The sequence below is a fragment of the Enoplosus armatus genome, chromosome 2 (genome assembly GCF_043641665.1).
Source record: "Enoplosus armatus isolate fEnoArm2 chromosome 2, fEnoArm2.hap1, whole genome shotgun sequence".
NCBI lineage: Eukaryota > Metazoa > Chordata > Actinopteri > Centrarchiformes > Enoplosidae > Enoplosus > Enoplosus armatus.
The window spans coordinates 19,058,934-19,079,659 of NC_092181.1; the positions used below are offsets into that span (position 1 = coordinate 19,058,934).

Sequence of the window (20,726 nt, forward strand, 5' to 3'; positions counted from 1 at the left end):
ATCAGCTCCTCCTGGGCTCATCGCTATGACAGCCCTGGCCCCTCACGACGTGCCATGTCACAAACCAAAGGGTTCATCTCCCCTCTCCTCTCTGCAAGGCACCGTGTGATCAAACCTGGCACTGATCAAATCCTACCTTACTCCATATACAAAGGAAACAGGCAGAGAAGAAGGAGCAGTGGGGGTGGTTTGGGGGGTTCTTTGATGTCGCTACAAACGATGATGCAGTTGGGAGGTGTCACACATACACACACGCATACACACTTATGAGTGCAAATGACTGTACACACTCACACACGTCATACTGTAGGAGTAAATCAGGGTTTTCAGACAGTGATTGAACAAAGGCGGAATTTGCGAGCATCTGTCAGAAGTAATATCCGTGCTGAAAAGCGTTCAAGTTGAAGTCGGTTGAACACGCTCAGGTGAATTATTAAAGCACAGAGTGATTTGTCTTTGTCGCATTAAACTGAGAACACCCTGTGATCATGGTGTCATTATGAGCTGCGTTCTAGGAAGCACAACATGTCAACCGGTTGTGTTACATTTAACAGCTGCTTTTCATCTCCGTCTCTGACTTTTCCGTTCTTTCAGTCCTACAGGTGTTCGCTGATCTCTAACACGGAGGCACCGGCAGCAGAATCTAACAGAAAACAACTTGATGTTCTGGCCCAAGGTACCCAAGTTTTCCTTTTTCACATCCATGCAAAACTACAAAATTCTAATCGACTATTAATTGAAGCAGGAAGAACACTCAATGTATGTACATTCTGTCAATCAGAAACAAGTCCTGAAGAAGTTAACAAGCTTTGTTTTTTTTGTTTGTTTTTTCAGAACTTGACACTCCTGAATTGGTTATAAATGGAAAACGTTAATCATTCAAGTTGTTAAATATATCACAGTTTTCACTTGTGCATACACAAAGGCACTTTTACATACACCTGTTAACTCCCAGCAGTAGCTTCTAAATAGGGATTTGTTCTGTGCACTTGTCAACTCTGAGGTGCCTGCGTGTACTTCCTCCTGTTAGACGATGAACAGCATGAGCCCTGGGAACGAGGGACGAGAGGAGAGAAAAGGAGGTGGAGGAGGAAGAGGATGCTAATGAAGACCCAGCACTGCTCCTCCTCTTCTCTGCAGCAGCGCATAGAGTCCCTACAGCGTCACATTGACATACTGCGAAGTGCCAGGAAAGATGCTATGCTTTCAGCCAGAGAGCTGGGAAGGGCCAACGAGAAGATCACAACACAACTCAACTCCCTCACTGAGAAACTGTGCAGCAGCAAGCAGCTCACACAGGTAACTTGGGGAAAAAACAGGGAGATGAGTAAAGGAAGAGAGCCAGTTGTAAGTGTTGGGAAGTTTCTTATTTTTCTGTCTTTGTCTTTCTTTTTGTGGTTCTTTTGTATTTTCTGGGGGCTGAGAGTGCAGCTGAAGCAGGTCCTTTGCCCTTATCATGCTTAATAAGTGTGGCTGACAGGCCTACCCTCGACTGTGGAGGTCAGCACCCCGGAGCAGAAGAGAGGAGAAGAATCTCTCTCCCTCTGTCTCGTTTTCTCTCTCAGACTCTGCTGTTGTCTCGTCCCACTGAATGTTTCAACAAGCCAGTTCTCCACAACAATCTGTGTCACTAGCAGTTACATTTCTCCAAATTCATACACCTGTGTGCACAGACACACACAAGGTGACTTTTTTTTTTTTTTTGGTGTCAGTCCACTGCCACATACCCATTTAGTTATTTAGTACCTGCCTCCAGGTAGGAAACTCTTTGACTGTGTATAGACTATGAATAAAACACCAAGCACTTTTGCCCTAAACAGTATCTTTCCTGTCAGTGCCTTCTTGTACACACCCACATTTGAACACACACATACATAGACACTCAAATACACACACACCAACTCCTAGACACACACAATCGTTAATCCGACAGGCAGGAGACTTCTTTTGGTGAATTCCGACATAGCAGCAGCCAGCGAGGACCCACTGGACGCCTGATTAGGCGCATGTGTCTGTATATTTACTGTGTAGAATAGTACAGATACAGTATATTTTGGGCTTGTACACACAGGTCAGGGTGCAGCCCTCATAGTGTTGCTACCTAGGAAGTGGCCCTTGTGCTCCCAGCCAGGCATCTGATTGCAGAGGCCCAACGAGACCTTAGACTCAGACACAGCAGTAAAGGCACACAAGTACAAGCGCACATACACAAACACACACTGCTGCGTGAATGAGTGGACGGAGAGGGAATTGTTGTCTTCCTGTTTGTTTCCTCTTTCCTCCTGCAGTATTAATGCCACTCCACCAGATAAAGTTGGAGCTGACTGACTGGCCAAAGCCAGGTCTTGTTGCCCTCTCTGGAAAGGGCAAGAGGTGATGGACTTTGGGCTTGTTCCAGCCGGTCCTGGCCAACTCTCCAACTAAAACTCTCTGCTTGTAATTGGCTTAGGACAGCCTCCACAGGGGCCATCATGTGAGAAGTAGCATGGCAGTTTCACAGAAACTTGTTTGTGTTGCTGTGTCTCCTGATCCTTCATCCATTCTGTCCTTCCCTTGTTGCTTCTGTCCTTATCTCCTTCCATCAGTAAGTCTTATTTCCTTATTCCTTCCTTTCTTACTTGCTTTCCCGTATGTTCCTTTTTTAATTCCTCTTCCCTCTGTGTTCTCTGTATGAGTTTCCCCACAGATGTCTTTATCAACAACAGCATGTGACCTAAACTCCCAGACCTGCAGTGCAGAAATTTGTAGATATTTACTTTTTTCCTCAACAAATTGATCTTAAATCTTAATTTTTAAATCCGGCATGGCAAATAATAAGTGGTCGATCATACAGGTTGTAAACAGGGTTAGGGTTAGGATTTAGATTATCTAAACTACTTTATTTGGAGGTGAAACCGAAAGTGAGGGATCCGCAATGTCAGTAACGATCCCTCATTGCACAGGAAAACTTTAGGCACTCACAACTAGTACATTTTCAGTAGGTCAAAGTTGAAAGAGGAAGTCGGTCTGTGAACAGGGATGGATGATTCCAATGTTCACCCTCGTTTTCTCTTTCAAATAAATGTGTCTAACTTAATTAATTAGTTAACTTTGAGATCTAGGAATATGGCAACTATTCCTAGAACTAAACATTTTCATTACTGATAGAAATAATGGCCAAAAACTACAAAAATAAGACTTGAGTTGTAATAAACCAGAATTATCCCTTAAGGTGGCATAAGAAGCTTTAAAAAACTCAGGTGATAGGTGCAGCATACCCTCCTAATTCTACCAAGTCTGGCACTTGAAGAAATGTGCTAGTCACGCCTATCATCCAAATACAGGATCATTGGGTTGCTTGGATTATCTACCTCACACAGTTATTACTTCCCCCGTTTACTTCACTTTGCAGTGTGCTGTGACATCGCCTCATGAATTTACCAGCCTTATCTCTTTACATGTGGAGTGTCCTACCCTCCTCTAACATGTAAAGGGCTGGGATTATCACAGGATTAGGGGGTGCAACAGACAAACTGACTGAATTTAAAAGGCTCCAGACATTATTTGAATTTTAATGATAGTTGCACTACAATTCACATAAAATGTCTGGCCACAGGGATGAATACAAAGTGATTGTACAGTAAGTCATTACGCTAGTGTTTTGATTTATGTTGACAGATTCAGCCAGGGTTTTGCATGTGTTCTTACATGCTCTTGAGCATGTGGCTATTTCAGCAGCCTCCTTTTCCCTATTTATCCTGCTAATGATTGGGTATCTCTCGGAACAGCATCAGTGAGACCACTACTCAGATGAGAGAGAGAGAGACCGAGAGAGAGACAGAGAGAGAAAAGTGTCCTTTCTTCCAGCCTAATGGACCACCAGTATATCAGTCCATGTCAGTGTCATCTCTCACCAGGGCTGAAAATGGCCTGTGAAATCAAAGCCTGTCTTACAGGAAGTGTCATCAATGCCACTCTTAATTCGTACACCACTGCAGCCATAGCCTAAGTTTTCATTCCCTACTCCTTCCTCTCTCTCTTTCTCTCTCTCTCCACCACTCCTACCTCTCTCTCTCTCCCATCCTCTCTGGGGATGTGGCATGTGCGTCTTCAACAGAGAAGAGGAAACCTAAAACAAGAGGGATTCTATTAAAAGGTGTCAGCCAGCAACCAGATATCAATAACCTCCATGTATGCAGAGCAGAGAGCAAGCCCCTGGGAATCTGCGGTTTCACTTGGATGTGTGCGAGTGTGTCTCTGTGTGTGTTCCAGCATTTACTCCATGTGTGCAGCATACATCTTCATGTATCATGTCTCCTATTTGTGCCATTAAGCATTCTTGATGTTTGAAATGATACCAGATCAGCTAATTGTGGCAGTATTGAACCAAACGTACAGAGACGTGTTTCTGCCCTACATTTTCTTAATAATCAAGGCAAAGAGCCGTTTTGAGCTCTGCCGCACACATGTGGTTAAAAGTGTTCACCTCAGATGCTTATGTTTAGAATCACTGATACACTGTACATTGCACATAATCAGCTAGTGCCATTATCGTTCATCACTCTAAACCCAACCACTCACCAAAATGCTGAACTCCCTCTGTCCCAAAGTGCTCTCTGATTCTGCAGGATGGCTTTATTATGCATGCCAATCACAGTGAGAATTAGGCCCTATTGACCGGGCAACGGTATAATCTGTCTCCTAATTAGCATAAAAAAGGAGATTTATCACAGCTGAGATATTAAAGCAGAGCCTGCAGCTCTCCCGTGGTTAACGCACAGAGTATTTTCAACATATTGTGTTTACTTTGTCTCTGCGTTTATTATGTTAATCTAATGTGAATTTAAAATAAATCAGATCTTTTTTTTCTTACAACAGTAATCCATATATGCATCGCAAAGTAAGCTGGGTTTGGGTTTGACTCAGACTTCTTCAAGTTTACGTCAATTTACGTAGCAGTGTACATATATATATGACTCCCATTACTTTTTAACCTATAATATGATATATATGATATATTTTGTTTGTCCTATAACAGAAATATAGGTTGCCTTGGTTTAACAGTAGGCAAAACTTTTGTTTTTAGTTGTAGTATCAGCAGTAGCCTAGCCCACCAATTCTGTCTGTCGGTCAATCTGCAGAAGCTGACCTCTGACCTGGCTGGTACGGAGCAGCAGAAAAAGGTTCTGGAGATGGAGCTGGAGCAGTGGAGGCAGGTTACATTCCCCAAGCAAACTGCACCACCACCTGCACCAACAGCACCAGTAAACACAGAGTGCTCCTGCCAGGGCAGGACCATGTCTCAGGCCCCGGGGGCTGAGGTCAAACAACTTCAAGCCAAACTTAAGGTTAGTGGTTATAAATTATGAGTAGAACTCTGGGGTTAATGAATTGCCCTCATGCTTTGTCTTGTTGTGCACGCCTTATTAGATAAATCTCTTAATAGGATGATGCTGTTAAGGATGTGTTCATTTCCAATTTTGTGCACTATGAAGCTTGAGTGGATAATACCATCAATAACAAGGAACATTTTGAGAATAATAATGCTGTTTGGCTCAAAAGATATTTGTCAAAAAAAAACCTACATTCATTTTTGTGTATACAGGCATGTTTATGGACAAAAGTAGGAAAACATAGTTTATGAATTTTGCACATTTCAGTTTGAATTTCGGTTGCCTTTTTGCTACTTATTATGCAGTATCAAACAGTCTACCAGTGTTGGAATACACATGCATTTATGTTTTTTAGTCAGAAAAATGTTATCAAACATTCCCTTCAGGACTTCAGAAACTGAAAGAAACTCTGTCATGGTTTTACTTTCAAATCATGTAAAAAAAAAAAAAAAAATTCTTGAGCCTTTCAATTTACACTCAACATCACCTGAAATTGCATGTGATTTCGACATGAATTAGCATTTCTTATCATTTGATCTTATTACGGACTACCTGTCAAAAAGATGAGAAATGGGGAATAGCAGTAGAGACGTGCCCTACATCATAGGGAATAAGGTGTGAGTGGTGCCACGGTATTGTCACCCTCTCCGCAGCCAGCTCATCAGTGTCACAGAGCAGATTGCTGCTGTCGTTACACACAGCAGAGGAAGTCATGTCAGGTGACAGCAAAAGGGAGAGGCGAAGGATGCACTGTGGGGGTGCATGCACTGAGTTAGCACATTGTCAAAAGCTTGTACTGGTACAGTTCCCACAAGAGACTTGGGGCCCTTTAAACCAAAGTGAACATGCACATTCAAATATCCATCATTCTTATGATCAGAAGCCAACCTGTCGTCATGAGTCATATGTCTTAATATGTCATAACGCAGAGATATAAGAGATAAAAACAATTATATTTAAAAGGTTTAAAAGGTAGTTATTTTAATATTTAAATGTTTGCTGCTGGATTTAATCTGTTGGTAAATATATTAGTTATTCTTTTTTTTTATACTCAATGCCCATTACAATATATTCCATGGTATAGGTCTATAAATTGTTATTGTTCTTAATTACTCCCTTATCTCATCCACTTTGAAAAATGCTGCTTTCCTCTTAACCTGTTTTAGCACCCTCCACCCTCCTGCTGTAACTATAATGAGGAGGCATGCTGTGCCTGACCTGTCATCAGCCGTGTCGCAAAAACCTCCCCCACCCTCTATCACACACACTCAAACATATTAACCAACACACCGTGTGCCCTCCCCCCAGAGTACAAGTGCGGAGGTCACAAGGCAGGTGGCAGCTAACAAAGCCCTGCGAGGCCAACTCCAGGAGAAGGAGGACAAGCTCCGCCAGCTGCAGGACAAGTTCGTTTCACACCTTTTTCTTCATTAGTATTAGTTCTTTCTCTTTGTGCTTCTTTCTTACAGTTGCTGGGCAGTACAGCTCTTTTCATTTTTTTCTTTAGGCATCCCTCTCTCTGTCTTTGTCTCTTCATCTGCCGGTGTCTCTGTCTGCATGTTTGCACATTCTCTGCAGCTCTCATCTGTAGTGTTTGATTCCACCCTGTGGCAGCACTCTGTCTGCTGCACTCCATTTAGGCATGCTTCTCCCCTGCGTGAATCATTTGTGAAATTATGCATGTTCTCATGAGCGAGTGAATAAAAAAATGACTGAAGGAATTAGTGTGTATGCACGTGTGCATGTGGGTGTCTTGTGTGTCATGTAGTGTGGTATTGCTTATGTGGGTAGCTGATGTGGAGTGCTGATCAAAGCAGTGTATTGATTGTTTGTGTGCCGCAGGAGGGACCATTTTGGCCCATGACACTAAAACCCACACAGCATCACTCTGGCCTGTGGGCCACAAGCCCTAATGAGTTACATGGTTCACCTATTGTAGCACTAGCTGCATTACATAGTCAGAATGTATGGCTATAAACAATTCACTCAGGGAAGCTGCTGAGAATTGAACAGTGTTGTGAAAGGCGTATATCATCATTCTGCATTAGGATCTCATCTTTGAACTAAGAGAAGGGTACAAAGAACAACTTGGCTTTCCTCCCTCTCATTCCTTTTGTCTAGTATGCTGTGTCCTCTGCCTGCCATTCTCAATAATGCATCCAGGGCATGTGTACAATCACAGTGGATATGTGTTTGTGTGTGACCAAAGCACCACGGATCACAGCCAGACAGAGTGAACATCCCTCAGCTGAGTTTCCACGACAGCCTCAGCCTCTCCTCAGGCTCTTGTCACACATTCACTCACACACACATGTAACCAGCCATCTCTTCTAGCCTACCTCTCCATTTGCCTCCATGGAGGGACCCCTTCTCAGAATGAAAGACATGTCTAGACGTCTCTGAAATATACATCTCAGCACACACACAGGGAGCAAGGCTGCTTCGCCTTAAAGAAGAGAAGAGGGGAAAAAAAGAAATGAATTTCAAAGTATACCGGCATGTCCTCAGTCAATATCCGGCACTATGGCCCTGCCTTATTTATGAAGCTGCTTCTTTCATCTTTAGCCCTGTTGTCTATCAGCCACATGAAACGTCCACCCGCACTTCATTCTTAACAACATACACAGAAATGTGCGCTCTTGCTCTCTCTTACGCACACACACTTCAGACCACTGACTGTTATCATTACAATACACGCATGTTTGATGAACAATATTGCCAACAAGCACAGAACAAAGGGAACAAACGTGTGAGTGATTGGGATATAGTTTGAGGCTTTCTCTCTTTCCACTAACACTCATAAATAGAGATCACACGCTCAGGCAGAAGCACCATATATCCTTCATTCTTTTTTATCCTCTATTCTTTTTGGGTTGCAGAAGAAGAGAACATCTAAAATAAATGCTGTCGATCTAATTGCCATTAGCATTGGGGCAGAGGGAGCTGCTGGGGCTCTTATTGCTGCTCTCCGTCTTTAAGTCAACACCAGACAGTCATCTGAAAGGTTCAATATGGGTTTTCTCATTAATGGCCAAATCCATGGGGTAACCAGCCAGCGCGACTTTCCCCCAAAGACCCCAGGCTAGACTCCGCTCTCATTTAATTTAATGTCACTCCAATAGGACAAGCTCACATTTATTTAGCCAGTCTGCCCTCAGGCATTTATCCACCTAGGGAGACAGGGACATTTACTTACACGAAAGCATTTGCTCTAGCGTTGCGTCATCTGTTTATTTAAAACACACATGCCATGATGCGTGTGGGAGCTAAGAGATCCACTACATCTTTGAAATAAAAAAAACGGCAAAAACCATTTTAATTAACTGCATCCTTATGATCTTTATTCTATTTGTTCTAATTCCCCAAGGTATAGACAACCATGAAAAATGCCTCATATTTGCCTTTTTACGAAAACAGAATAAAACATACTAACATACTGAGCCCATTTAAAACAAGGCCTCACTATAATATGGCTGTGCAGAATGCTGGAATATTAAACACGTCAATACAGCAGGTTAGCGAAATAGGAAGTGACATGTGGTGCATGTTTGCACTAGTTAAGACATGAATAGCTTACAATACAGTCACCTTGCCTCTCTTTAGGGAAGTATTATCAGCGCAGTACAGCATGCAAACAAACAACATTTTTTAGAGCCTATTCCCTTCATAATCAGTCTTTCCCCCTGCTGATGTGTTTTTACATGTGACTAGTGTAACACTGAGCTGAAAATAATAAACATTTAAATATTGATTACAGTCTTTCAAGTAGTGTCACTGCTGATTCGAAATGCTGTTTGTCATTGGACTCCCTAGTCACACTTAGTGTGGCATTCCCCGCCAGAGCACTTGTTCTAATATATGCCAGTTGGAATTATATATGCATCCTTATTTCACCCCTCTCCACTTACCTAAACAGCATGCCAGTGTATTTAGTTGTCATAATGAGCTGTCATGCCTGATGCACTGCGTGGGGACACTGTGCCTGCCAGCTTTGTGTGTGTGTATGTATATCTGTCTCTCTTTGTGTGTGTCTGTGTTTGTTCTGCTGTGTAGATGCTCTATGTGAATTTGCGCCTGTGCAGAATGCATTCCTGTTTATGTTTAATACCATATTTGTGTGTTTTTGCTTGTGCGCCTCTATGTGTGTTTCCAGGACGAGCCACACGGAGCGAGATGTGAACATGAAAAGGCAACTGGTGGAGGACTTGAAGACCAGACTGAAGTTCCTGCAGGAGATGGAGAAAAGTTACCGCGGACAGGTGGAGGAGCTGGAGAAGAAGGTACACACAGCACGTCATCATCATGTAATCTAATTAGTTTGATGCTCCTTGGAAAAATGACCTAAAAAATTAGGTATTTGCGTTGCTCAGTGTATTGTGGTGCTTATATGTCCTGGATGACCAAAAAGGAAAGGGATTCATTTTAGTTACTATTACATTAACTTATAGAATAGATCTTTACTTAATTGATTTGAAGGAAACCTCAGGTGAATATATGACTTGAGTACCTCCTTCCCCTTTGCTTTACTTCTCTACAGGTGAAGACTTTATCAGAGGAGGCCACCAACAGGAAGGCCCTCATTGAATCTCTAAAGAGGAGACTGAACGTTGCAACCACAGAGAAAAGCCAATATGAGTCTTCTTGTGCAAAACTAAAGGAGGACCTGGAAAAAAAGGTACGTAACAGCCACACTGCCAATTCTTACTAGAATTGTATCATATGGAACATTTGAAATGTTTTACAATTTTTACATTTTTGTTAAAAACAATTTGTTTTGTCCCACAGCACTTAGGACTATGAGAGGCAAGTTCAGTTCAATTACTGACCTGTATAATGAGCTCTTAACAGCGCTTAAAGGGAAAAATGTGTCATTATATCAGATCACAGTTTAGCAGTATGTAATTAGTAGAAAGAAAACAAGGGTTTCAGGATTGGAGAAGAGTAACTTCCATTCATGAACCTTTACACCCAAGACTACAGAGGATTAAATAAGCATTTGTGACTCAACAGAAAACAGAAAAAGAACGTCAAAGTAAAGAAATTTACTAACCTGATTCCAAGTTGTAAAACAATGAAATTATAAAAGCATTATAAAGTTCAAGATGGAGTAAATATTTTTCATAGTTACCTGTTTGTTAAGAAGACATGTTTGTGATAATAGAATCTTAAATTTCATTTGAAAAATGACACAACCCTGGTGGAAACAGGTGCGGCCTATGTGTTTCTTTCAGCCCATTAATTTAATTAATTAATTGAACACTACCACTAGGAGTCGGCAAAGTCAGAACATTTCAAATTCTACAATTACTACGATTGCCACAGGCCTATGCAGATTGTCTACTTTCGAAACAAAACAAGATTGTTTGCCTTCAGCTGACCAGCTCCACCTGCTATTTTTCTTTTACAGGAGCAGCGCATGCATGCCTTGCAGGCTCGTGTGGGAGCCGGTGAGCAGGCTTTGGCTGCACTGGAACAGACGGCCACTGAGCAAATGGAGGGGTTGACCCAGCAGAGCTCCCATGCCTTGGACAGGCTTCAGAGACAACTAAGCCAGGCCTACTCCCAGCTGGAGCAGCTTCATTCTTTCATCAAGGTACTGTACTAAAGGGTAAAGGGATCAAATACCATGAGTCCAGAATTTGTCTAGTCAAATCATCAACCTTGTCTTAAACCAGTATGGTGTAGTGTGCCTGCAAGTTCTTGACCTATGATTTATAATGATATTTTGTAGGTGTCCCACCTGAAAGATAAGGTGTGAGGGTCTGGTGCATTGTTAATTGAACAAAAGTTGAAGGCTTATGCATTCTGACCCCATAAATGAAAGCTGGCTCATTGGACACACATGCCAACTAGATAATGGAAATACTCAAAAGCCCCAAGTGGAGTGCCAATATCTTGTAATATTCCCCAGAAAATAAGGAGGTTGCCTATATGTCAGTGTGTCATGGAGAGAACATTCTCCAACTTCTTGGAGTCTCTGGTTGATGACCTGATGGACTTCTAACTTGACACTAGCTTGTCATAGAAACATGGATTGGGAGGAATACCCTGTCTTAAGTAAACCTGGGTGGTATTTTTTTGTTGGGCTTTTGTCTAGTTCATAATGAACACCATGTTGGAGCCTAAGATAAAATGAGTGCATACGTGTACCAGAACACAATAGGCCAAAGACTGATGAACAACTGAACATCTCAGATCTGCAGCTGTATGTCATGGACGTTCAGGTGAAAAGCGAAGCAGAGCTGTCAACTGATCATCACCTGGTGGTTAGTTGGGACAGTCGAGGAAGCTGCTGGACAGACCTGGGAAACAAACAGGCCTATTCCAATCACAGATCTGAAGAAAATACATTTTGCATCCTGGTTGAGTATGGGGACTTGTGTTCAAAGCCTGAATTGTGAAGACGGACGGTCCACATTGTGGCCAGAAGATCATCTGTGCCTGTCAAGAACTCATTGATAGCAGATATATATCAAGAGGCCAGAGGGATTGCAGCATCTGTGGATGTGGACGCAAAAACCTGCGTGTGGGAGGATCTGGAAGATGCAATGGAGAAGACTTTCAAATGGCCTCAGAGAGGTTCTGGCAAACTATCAAACATAAGAAGGGGAGGCAGGGCTTTGCCTTGGCTGTTCTTTTTAGCAGAGGTCACTGAGGTAGTCAGAAAGATCTGCATTGGCATGTTGCCATGATGAAAGTTCTGAATAGTGTTGGGCCATCTCTGTTGACATGTCTCTTCAATGTTACATGGAAGTCGGTAGCAATCCAACCCACATGTATTTTATACTCTTATCACCATGTCCCCTAGGATGTCTTCAGGAATTTGGGGTGAGTGCAGTAACCTTATAACAGCAGTGACAGCTAAGTATGTATTCCAAGGAGAAGAGAGTGTCCAGTTTAATGACTTCAGGATTGCATCACTGCTTTGTACAGACAGTGTAGTTCTGTTGGCTTCAATAGACAGTGAGCTTCAGTACAGTTTGCAGGCATGTGTACAATGATTAGGATGAGAGTCAGCAACTATATTTCTTAGGTAATGATTCAGTGGATTACTCCCTGACACCTGGGAGTGAGTTGCTACCCCTAGTGAAGAAGTTCAAGTAGCCCAGAGTGTTGTTCATAAATATAAGTAAATTGATTGATTTACAGTTTGCCTTTCATTCCCCCATGCAAGGCACTAGCCTAACCATCAGGAGCAATCAGGGTTCAGCATGTTATTTAAGGAGGCTTCAACATCGAATCAAACCTCCAACCCTACAATTCATGGACAGTCCGCTCTACCTCCTGAGCTGAAGCCATCCAAGATGGAGAGTGAAATCAAGTGTATTGGTGGGGTGTCGCCAATGATGCAAGCGTTGTGCCAGACTGTTGTGGTGTAGAGGGAACTTAACCTCAAGGCAAAGCTTTCAATTTACCCGTCAATCGACATTTCAGCCCCATGAGGTCTAGGTAGTGATCAAAAGAATAACAGCTGCTCGTTTGATTACCAGTGGGATATCTAGAATGGTTCCATTCCTCCTTCGCATTGAAAGGAACCAGTTGAGATGGTTGAGGCAGCTGATCAGGTTGTCAGCTTGATGCCTCCCTGTGGGCGTATTCTGGGAATGTCCAACTGGGAGGAAACCCAGAACACAGTGGAGGGATAACACATCCCACCTGGCCTGTGCAAGCCTCAGGATCCTCCAGGAGCGGCTTGGGGGAAGGACATCAGCACTACCTTGCTTAGTCTGCCTCCACCACAACCAGGTCCCCCATAAGTGTCAGAAGATGGATGGAATTGTAACGACGTGTGTATGTGCCATTATGCATTTGCACTTTCTTCCAATGTATAGGCTGCCACTGTGAGAATACTGTGTGCCCAACGGGAATGGGCACTATTGTCTTTGTTTAGGCCTAATCCATCACCTTGAGGAGTGTTTGTGTGTGTATCTGGCAGAGACTGATAAAGACTGTCCATCAACTCTGTTCAGCTGACACCTGTCTATCAAAAGGAGGAAAGGGCTTGGCAGAGAAAGATAGTGATGGCAGTGGATTTGCACACACACATAAATCAAGTTGCAGATTATGGACACTGTTTAGTGGAAATTTTCCTTTGCTTTTGTCCTCATAAGCCAGAAATACTGGCTCATCCTGGTATGGCTCACTTACATCTGAGGAGAATTGGAGGTGGATTTTATCTTCCACTTCTTTTTCCAACCTCTGATTTCTTTCACACAACTAAACCTTCCGCCTTCCTTTTTTCACACATACGCATTTATGTACTAAAGAAAACACGCATGCATGTACACATACAATCTACATGTAACCTCAAAATAGAAGCTCCATTACATGTGAAAGCACACGTTCATAGTCATGCATAGAAATACAGTTCACGCTCGTATAACTCCTCTCCTCCATTCCCATAACCCTAGGCTGGTGGGGCCATTGTGTTGTTGTTGAGGATTCACATCATTGTTTGTCTCCCCCTGGCTCCTGTGATTCCCTATAAGAACACCAAGCCCTTTGATTGGACTGCCTGACGTCCGGAGGAGATTTACTCTTGTCATGTATTGATCAGGACCGGAGGGCTGCGCAAGTGTGTGTGTGTGTGTGTGTGTGTGTGTGTGTGTGTGTGTGTGTGTGTGTGTATATAGATGTGTCTGTGTGTGTCTTTATGAGCTTGTTTTTTTGTTCTTTGTGCCTGTATATGCTGTGTGTGTGTGTGTGTGTGTGTGTGTGTGTGTGTGTGTGTGTGTGTGTATTTGTGTGTGGAGATTTTTCTTTATTGTGTGCCAGCAAACCCTTTTGGCCCCTGCACACGCCCCAGGCTGTAAGCACTGCTGTTGAACTGCTAAACAGTGGCCCTGCATGTAGTGACTACTCCACAACACACATAGACACACACACACACACACTGAGGGTAGTTCGCTTGTAAAAAATATTTTGGCTTGTCATCCCTGCTGAAAAGTACAAGCTTGTGCAATTTGGGTATCATTTCTTGAAATTGCTATCGGACTTGGGTATGAATCACCCCACAACAATGATGTAACAACATATTTACCTGTGATTATCTTACAGTATATACTTTTCTTATACCCGCTCTGTGAAAGGTGCTTACATAATTAAACATGTTCGGGTTTAATTATGTTCGTAGGGTATATGAACAACGGTAAACAGTGTTTTTTTTTTTTGTGCCTGCATAATCGAACAAAATTAAAGCATTTTTTTCCTCCCACTTTGCTCTTTATGTTTTTAAAGGGCCCTTTGTGTCCTCATGTGTGTGAAGAGGTTCAGAGGTAGCTAGTTATTAAAGAGGATATCTTTTTGCTGCTCATTTGATCCCCATCTCTATGCCCTAATCCTCGTCCTGTCTAAATTGCCCCTCTGGCAATGGTGATTGTGGTACTAGCTAGGCTAAGAGCTCCTAACAAAATCACACAGACGCATACACATGTAAACACACAATACCCTCTGTGTATGTATTTGAATAGCTTGTGTGTGTGTGTGCGTGTGCATGTGTGAATGCTTGCGTATCCCCCTCCCATCCTGTGTCTTTCCCAGGGCTGAGAATGAGTGATAAATTCACCCCTTAATTTCTTCCTGGATTATTCCACATGCAGGGTTTAGGTCAATTGAATGTAACCCTTGACTAGCGACAGTGAATATCTATTAGCCTGTAAATAAAAGAATAGGATCTCCGAATGTTCGTTAATGAGCTGTGTATTCCTTAAGGGTAAACACAGCTCTCAGATCACCAAAAAGAGCTAAAGCTGCCTTCCTTTATGAGGAAATGGATGATGGTTGTGATTTATTCTCATCCTCTTTAATCAGTACTATTCTACTTATTTTATGCCTACATGGACATAGTAGGCTACCTTTGAAACTGGATTTGAAATTAAAAATGTAATTGACTTAAACTGGTCATGCTTCTGTTATTTAGAAGAAGCAAATCAAAAACATCTTGACTAGACAATTCACACTGTTCTTGTTTTATAGTGTAACAGTTTATATTAGACTCGAGATCCGGAGTTGAAACGCTCTTCTTTTTTTATTATTATTATTTTAATTTGTATGATGTGATCCTGCTGGTTTTCTTACACATCTCCTTTGAATTTCTGAATATCTGAGCTCTGCTTGTGTTTTCTTCATTTATTTTGTTATAATAGACAAATAGCAACACTCCAAGTATCCTGTGAGAACCACCACTGGCTTTGTAAACTGCACCTGGTCCACCTGTGTGAAATCAAGAGAGAGCAGTGGAGATGTTTGCTGCTATTCAACACTGTTCATGTGTGATTACCCTTGTTACTCTAATGCACTTGAGTGTTTTCGTATGTTTGTACTTACGTTTGTGTATGTGCGTACACAATGTACTTCTTGCTTTCCTGTTATATTGTGTACTGTCCAAGAGCAAGTTGTACTTTGTTTTTGTTTTTTTTTTATTTTGTTTTTCTGTACTGCGAGTTCTCCTGTCTCTAGCTTTCCCTCTTCTGACCATCTATTCCAAGGTCAGCTTTTCAGCAGGCTTACAAGGGAATGATACAGAAGATTATTGCCTCGATCAATAAGCTCAAAATGAAGCAAAGGGGAGTTTACTTTATTGACTTTCTCGTGTACAGTGGCAGTTTTAACATTTAATTGTCTCTCTGTATTTAGAGCAAACTCCCATTTAGTGCCCGACAACTGTGCCATCCCAGGCTTTCCTCCTCTCGCTTGCCATTCACTCGGGCACCATTTAAAACAGCCCCTCATAGCTTAATTATTAACAGTGTTATGCTGCCCTGTTGTACTGTGAGACATTCAGAAAGCAAATAAATAAATGAATGGCTGTATTTTCAGTAGCTCTCTGTCTTTCTCTCTCTGATGCATGATTCTCTGTCTGTGGAGATTTTAGCAAAACTTGGGGTGCGTTTGGTATCAAAGCTGTGTTCCCTCAGCTTTCAATCGACAGGGCAACAAACCCTCAGGTCCGCATTCCTACTAGGGAGCTTGAGGCGAAACCGAAGAGAATCTGAGTGTGTCAAACTCAATATTCCTCCATAATGTACTAGGCCTCTCTGGCGCATGCTTGATCAATTTCATTTATTCATCTGCCAGGCAGAGCTATCCCTCTTGTTTTTCTATATCCATTTCATCATCCTCTTCTTTTTTTATTCCTTCTTCTCCTCCCCCTTCAGGCCCTGGCCAGTGAAATACTTTTAGACGTTCAAGAGGTCAAGCAGCAGTTGATGAAGAGGAGGAGGTTAAGGCATGCCAACGCTGTGGCTGCAAAGGGCGGCCTCTCAGCCAAGTCTATGATCAAAGCCAAGTCCATCGCTGCCTCCATCCTCAATATGTCAGAGAATGATCTTGCGGACATAATGGACACTGACCAGGTAAGGCCAAGGGACAGCAGGTCAACATTTCATAGAAATGCTAACTTAAGGATCTATATCAAGTCTATTATGCTCAGAGCACTCAACATACCTATAATAGATTTTCCTTGCTGTAAAATTTTGAAACATCCTAAAAGTTTTTAGGGGATTTTGCTTAGTGATTGCACCAGAGGACTGGGAAAGATGTTTTATCAACTTGTAACTTGAGGTATTTTCTTTGTCAATTGAAACTAAATGAGGTGTAAGGAGTTACTGTAACTTTGGCCTATCCTCTGGGAACAGATACTGTAGGTCGGCGTTGGTGTAGAGGGGAGAAAATATAGAGAAACAGAAGCCTTCTGTTCTTAGTTCATTTCACCTGTATCTAACTGTGTTTAGCCTTGCTGGAATTCTCGGCTTCTGTCTGTCTTTCTCTTATTGATGTGTAGATAGATTTTGGAAAGTAAGCAAGGTTGAACACCAAGAAAAGGTGAACCACACACCAAGGCATGTCACTAATAAGTCGGGAAGTTGTTGTGCAATAGAGGAGGATGTGGCTTCATGTTTAAAGCTGGTGTTCTTGCTCTTGACAAGATCAAAAACCTGTCAACACCTGCAGCACCTGTCAACTTGATATAAGATTTAATATGGCACAAGTTGAGTAAGTACAACTCTTTTCTTTTGCTGAAAGCAGTCATTGAACTGAAAATCCTTGCTATTGACCGTTGGCCACGTGCAAAAGTCTGAGTTTCAGTCTCTCTTCCAACTTGGTGGGCCCTTTCTCTACAATAGATCATACCCAGCCGTGTCATCAATTAGCAACCCCATGTTACAATCAACCTCCCATCCCTGGGGACTTCCTCCCATCTATCACAAGATGAGAGAGGGCGCACCAGGCACTTACTCACACTTGAAACCAATTTTAGCCCTTTGCAGCCCAGCTCCACCCAGGAGATGACAGGGAAGAGTTTCTCACTTGACGAAAAGTCCCCCTCATCAGAGCTGAAACCTCTGTGGGTAAAATCACTCACTACTTGATTTCTCTGTCGTATTAATGGCGGTTAATGGCAGTTAATGGCGGGGTGCCTTACGTGGTGGGTGTGTTTTTCGCGTTTTGTTAATTGAACATTCATAGATCACAGCGCACCCACCAGAGAATTATAAATGCTGTGTCACAGAGAGAGATTAACAGTTCAAGCGTGATTATGTGTTGCAGAATGTAATTGTGAATGCTGGAAATAGATCCCAAGAGAAATGGTTTGTTTCTGTATGTGCGTCTGCGTGTGTGTTTAGGTGGGTGTCGTGGAGAGACAAGTGACATGCACTGTCACGAGTCTTCTTCTGGACACATTAAAAGATCTATATGGTAGTGTGTGTTTTATATGTAGATGTTAGTCAGCTTGGGGTTGGAGGTAACTCAAAATCACGTGCACCCTACTTAAACCCGCCTGAATTTAACTATGCTTTAGCTGTGCAGACAAGCCTTAACTAGTTACGGTATCCTACGGTACGGTAGTTATTACGGTATCCACAATCTGAACTGAGGCTGGTTTGCGACACATTGTTGACACAATGTTGAAAGTTATCTCAAGTTTTGTTACAGAGCTGAAGTTTCATGGTACTTGTTTCAGAATTGTGATTCCCCCCCCCCCCCCCCCCCCACACTCCACAAAATGTACGGAGCTTTTGCAAGACCTTTGTAGATTCTATGTTTTTCTTTGGACTTGAGGACGTGACATGAGGTTATCAGGATGTCCCAGCAGTCTTCAAAAAGTCCAACACATAACAAGTGTATTCATTTATTCACTTGGTTGTGCGATACCAGTGTGCTGAATGAGAGCTCAGGGCTCAATGGGATTTCTTTTACTTTTCAGTTTTACTTTTAAATGAGAATACTCCATTGCCAACATAGCTACTTTTCTTTAGTTTGGCAGATTTCTCTTGTCAACAATATTTGCAGAAGTTTTTAACATTGTGGGGTACCGGTACTTGGTTTTGAAATCAATGCATTTTTGAATTTCAGGCGAATCAAAATTTTTGAATGAATTATTCTTGGTTGTGGTTTTATTTCAGGAGAATTTTGGGAACAGATGACCTTCGTGTAATGACCACTATCTTTTCTTTTCTCCAGAGCATCAGTCTTGGTTTGTTCATTTGTCCCTGCAAATAAATCTGAGCTTTTGCTTGAGGTGTTTCACTGAACAGAAAAGAAAGTGGAAAGTGGGAGCACCCTTGTTTTCAGATCTTAGATGGGAATGGGGAATGTATTTCTAATTTATCCATTAATTTTCAAAGCGTTTAAAAGTCATACAGAAACTTACAGCTGCTCCCTCACACGCAAACGCATAAACAAACACCCACAAAATCAATGTGATGTATGTACATAGATGCAAAGAAGGTGTGTAAGTGTGCTAAAACATAACTACTCCACACATGTATCATGCTGCACACTCTTATTTGCCTCTATTCATTCCATAGCGTGCAACAGAGGGCCAGATAGGGCAGAGCAGCTCCAGGCTCCCTGGGCAACTTGTTGTGGAGTTAATGATCCAGATGTAATAAGGCTGTAATTGCCAGGCCAGTTTGTTTTGCACCTAATGTTTGATGGAGGGTCAGTGCTTTGTTATATATCTACCAAGGGTGGACAAGCACTCTCACTCTCATGCACTTGCACTCTTTTACACACCGCGTTCACCCTTGTGGGAGGCTTGAAAGCAGTAGTCACAAGAAGGCCCCCTTCTCTCACCCTCTTTTTCCCTCTTGCTATTATAACCACACACACACTCCCTTGGTCTCTACCTACTTCTCAGTTACTCTGAGCACCGGTCACAATTAGGCATATGCTGAAATTAGCCTAGACTACTGCTAACACCAAGGATCACACATAGAGGGTACCAGGAAGGTGGGGAACACCAGAGAGAAACACATGCTTAATACAAATGTCAGCCCTCCAGACCTGGGGATTGGGCCGCTGCAAACTTTTGTCATACATACTGCGACAAGTCCGAAGTGCTCCCTGTCATTAGGTTATAAGGATGCTGCTACAAGGGGATAAAATGTGCAATGAGATGGGACTTCAGACTTCACTCATTGCCATGGATATGACCAATGGCAAAATCCTAACTGTCCGCTGAGTATCTTTCTGAATGGTTCAGAATATTTGTCCAGAAGAAAGGGAATGGGTGCTTCCCAAAAATCAAGGCCCACAGTGCAAAGAACCCTTTATTATTGTGGCTACATGATTAAAAACAAGACCAACATGTATCAACCACACAAATAAAGTAGTGAAAACACATGCCGATGGATTTTCTATTTTTTTTTATGGTGCTGAATTCACATTTGGGAATTGCTTTCGATAAAATAATAGAAATAACATAATGCTTGATATGCACAGTAACACTTTCCACAACTTTGAATAGCTTAGCATTAACATTGCCAATATTTTCTTTCTGCTGAAGGTCCTCAAAAACATAGCTGGTCAGATTTTTTTTCTTAAGCCAAGATTCATCTGTCTGATTCACATGAATATTGGGTGATCTTCAGAGCGCACTCTGGTGAAGTCTGCACCTGAAGCTGAGTCTATAAAAGTTCACATAAAGTCTGCATAAGCCCCCTTGCGGACTTGTGGCATTGGACAACCCTTGCCACCCCAGACTTCACAGGACTGTGCCCGTTAGGGCCACCAGTCTGCAAGAACAGGGACATTTAAATTCAGCCACACACACACTTTTCCCCCTCCTGCCCTCCCCGTGTCCCTGTGAGGCAGTACAAGCTCGTCACATCATTTCGAGCAGCAACACCTGGGGTTTGAAGTGAAGAGGTAACACATTAGTGCTGAGGTGTACATGGCCATGCCGTCGCTCTTCTCCGTGTTCATTAGCAGTAACAAGGCTACCACTCTGTTAGGTCTTTATACATGAGTAGCATGCAAATGTATGCTGGCATACCTTTCCACTGAGTCTCCAGAGAGCTTCTTCAAGGTCCTTGCTGGGGTGATGCTACAATTCTGCCCTCAAGCAGG

At 42.5% G+C, this 20,726-nt stretch overlaps 1 protein-coding gene across 1 annotated transcript in view; it reads left to right on the top strand.

The window, feature by feature from the left end:
- The window catches only part of cntln (centlein, centrosomal protein), a 79,739-nt gene that overhangs the window by 49,767 nt on the left and 9,246 nt on the right, over positions 1–20,726 (top strand). The window contains exons 17-24 of the mRNA XM_070924775.1: positions 595–676; positions 1,031–1,299; positions 5,121–5,327; positions 6,681–6,778; positions 9,526–9,652; positions 9,910–10,047; positions 10,780–10,965; positions 16,529–16,726. Coding sequence (XP_070780876.1) covers positions 595–676; positions 1,031–1,299; positions 5,121–5,327; positions 6,681–6,778; positions 9,526–9,652; positions 9,910–10,047; positions 10,780–10,965; positions 16,529–16,726 — 1,305 coding nt within the window. The remainder of the gene's footprint in view (positions 1–594; positions 677–1,030; positions 1,300–5,120; positions 5,328–6,680; positions 6,779–9,525; positions 9,653–9,909; positions 10,048–10,779; positions 10,966–16,528; positions 16,727–20,726) is intronic.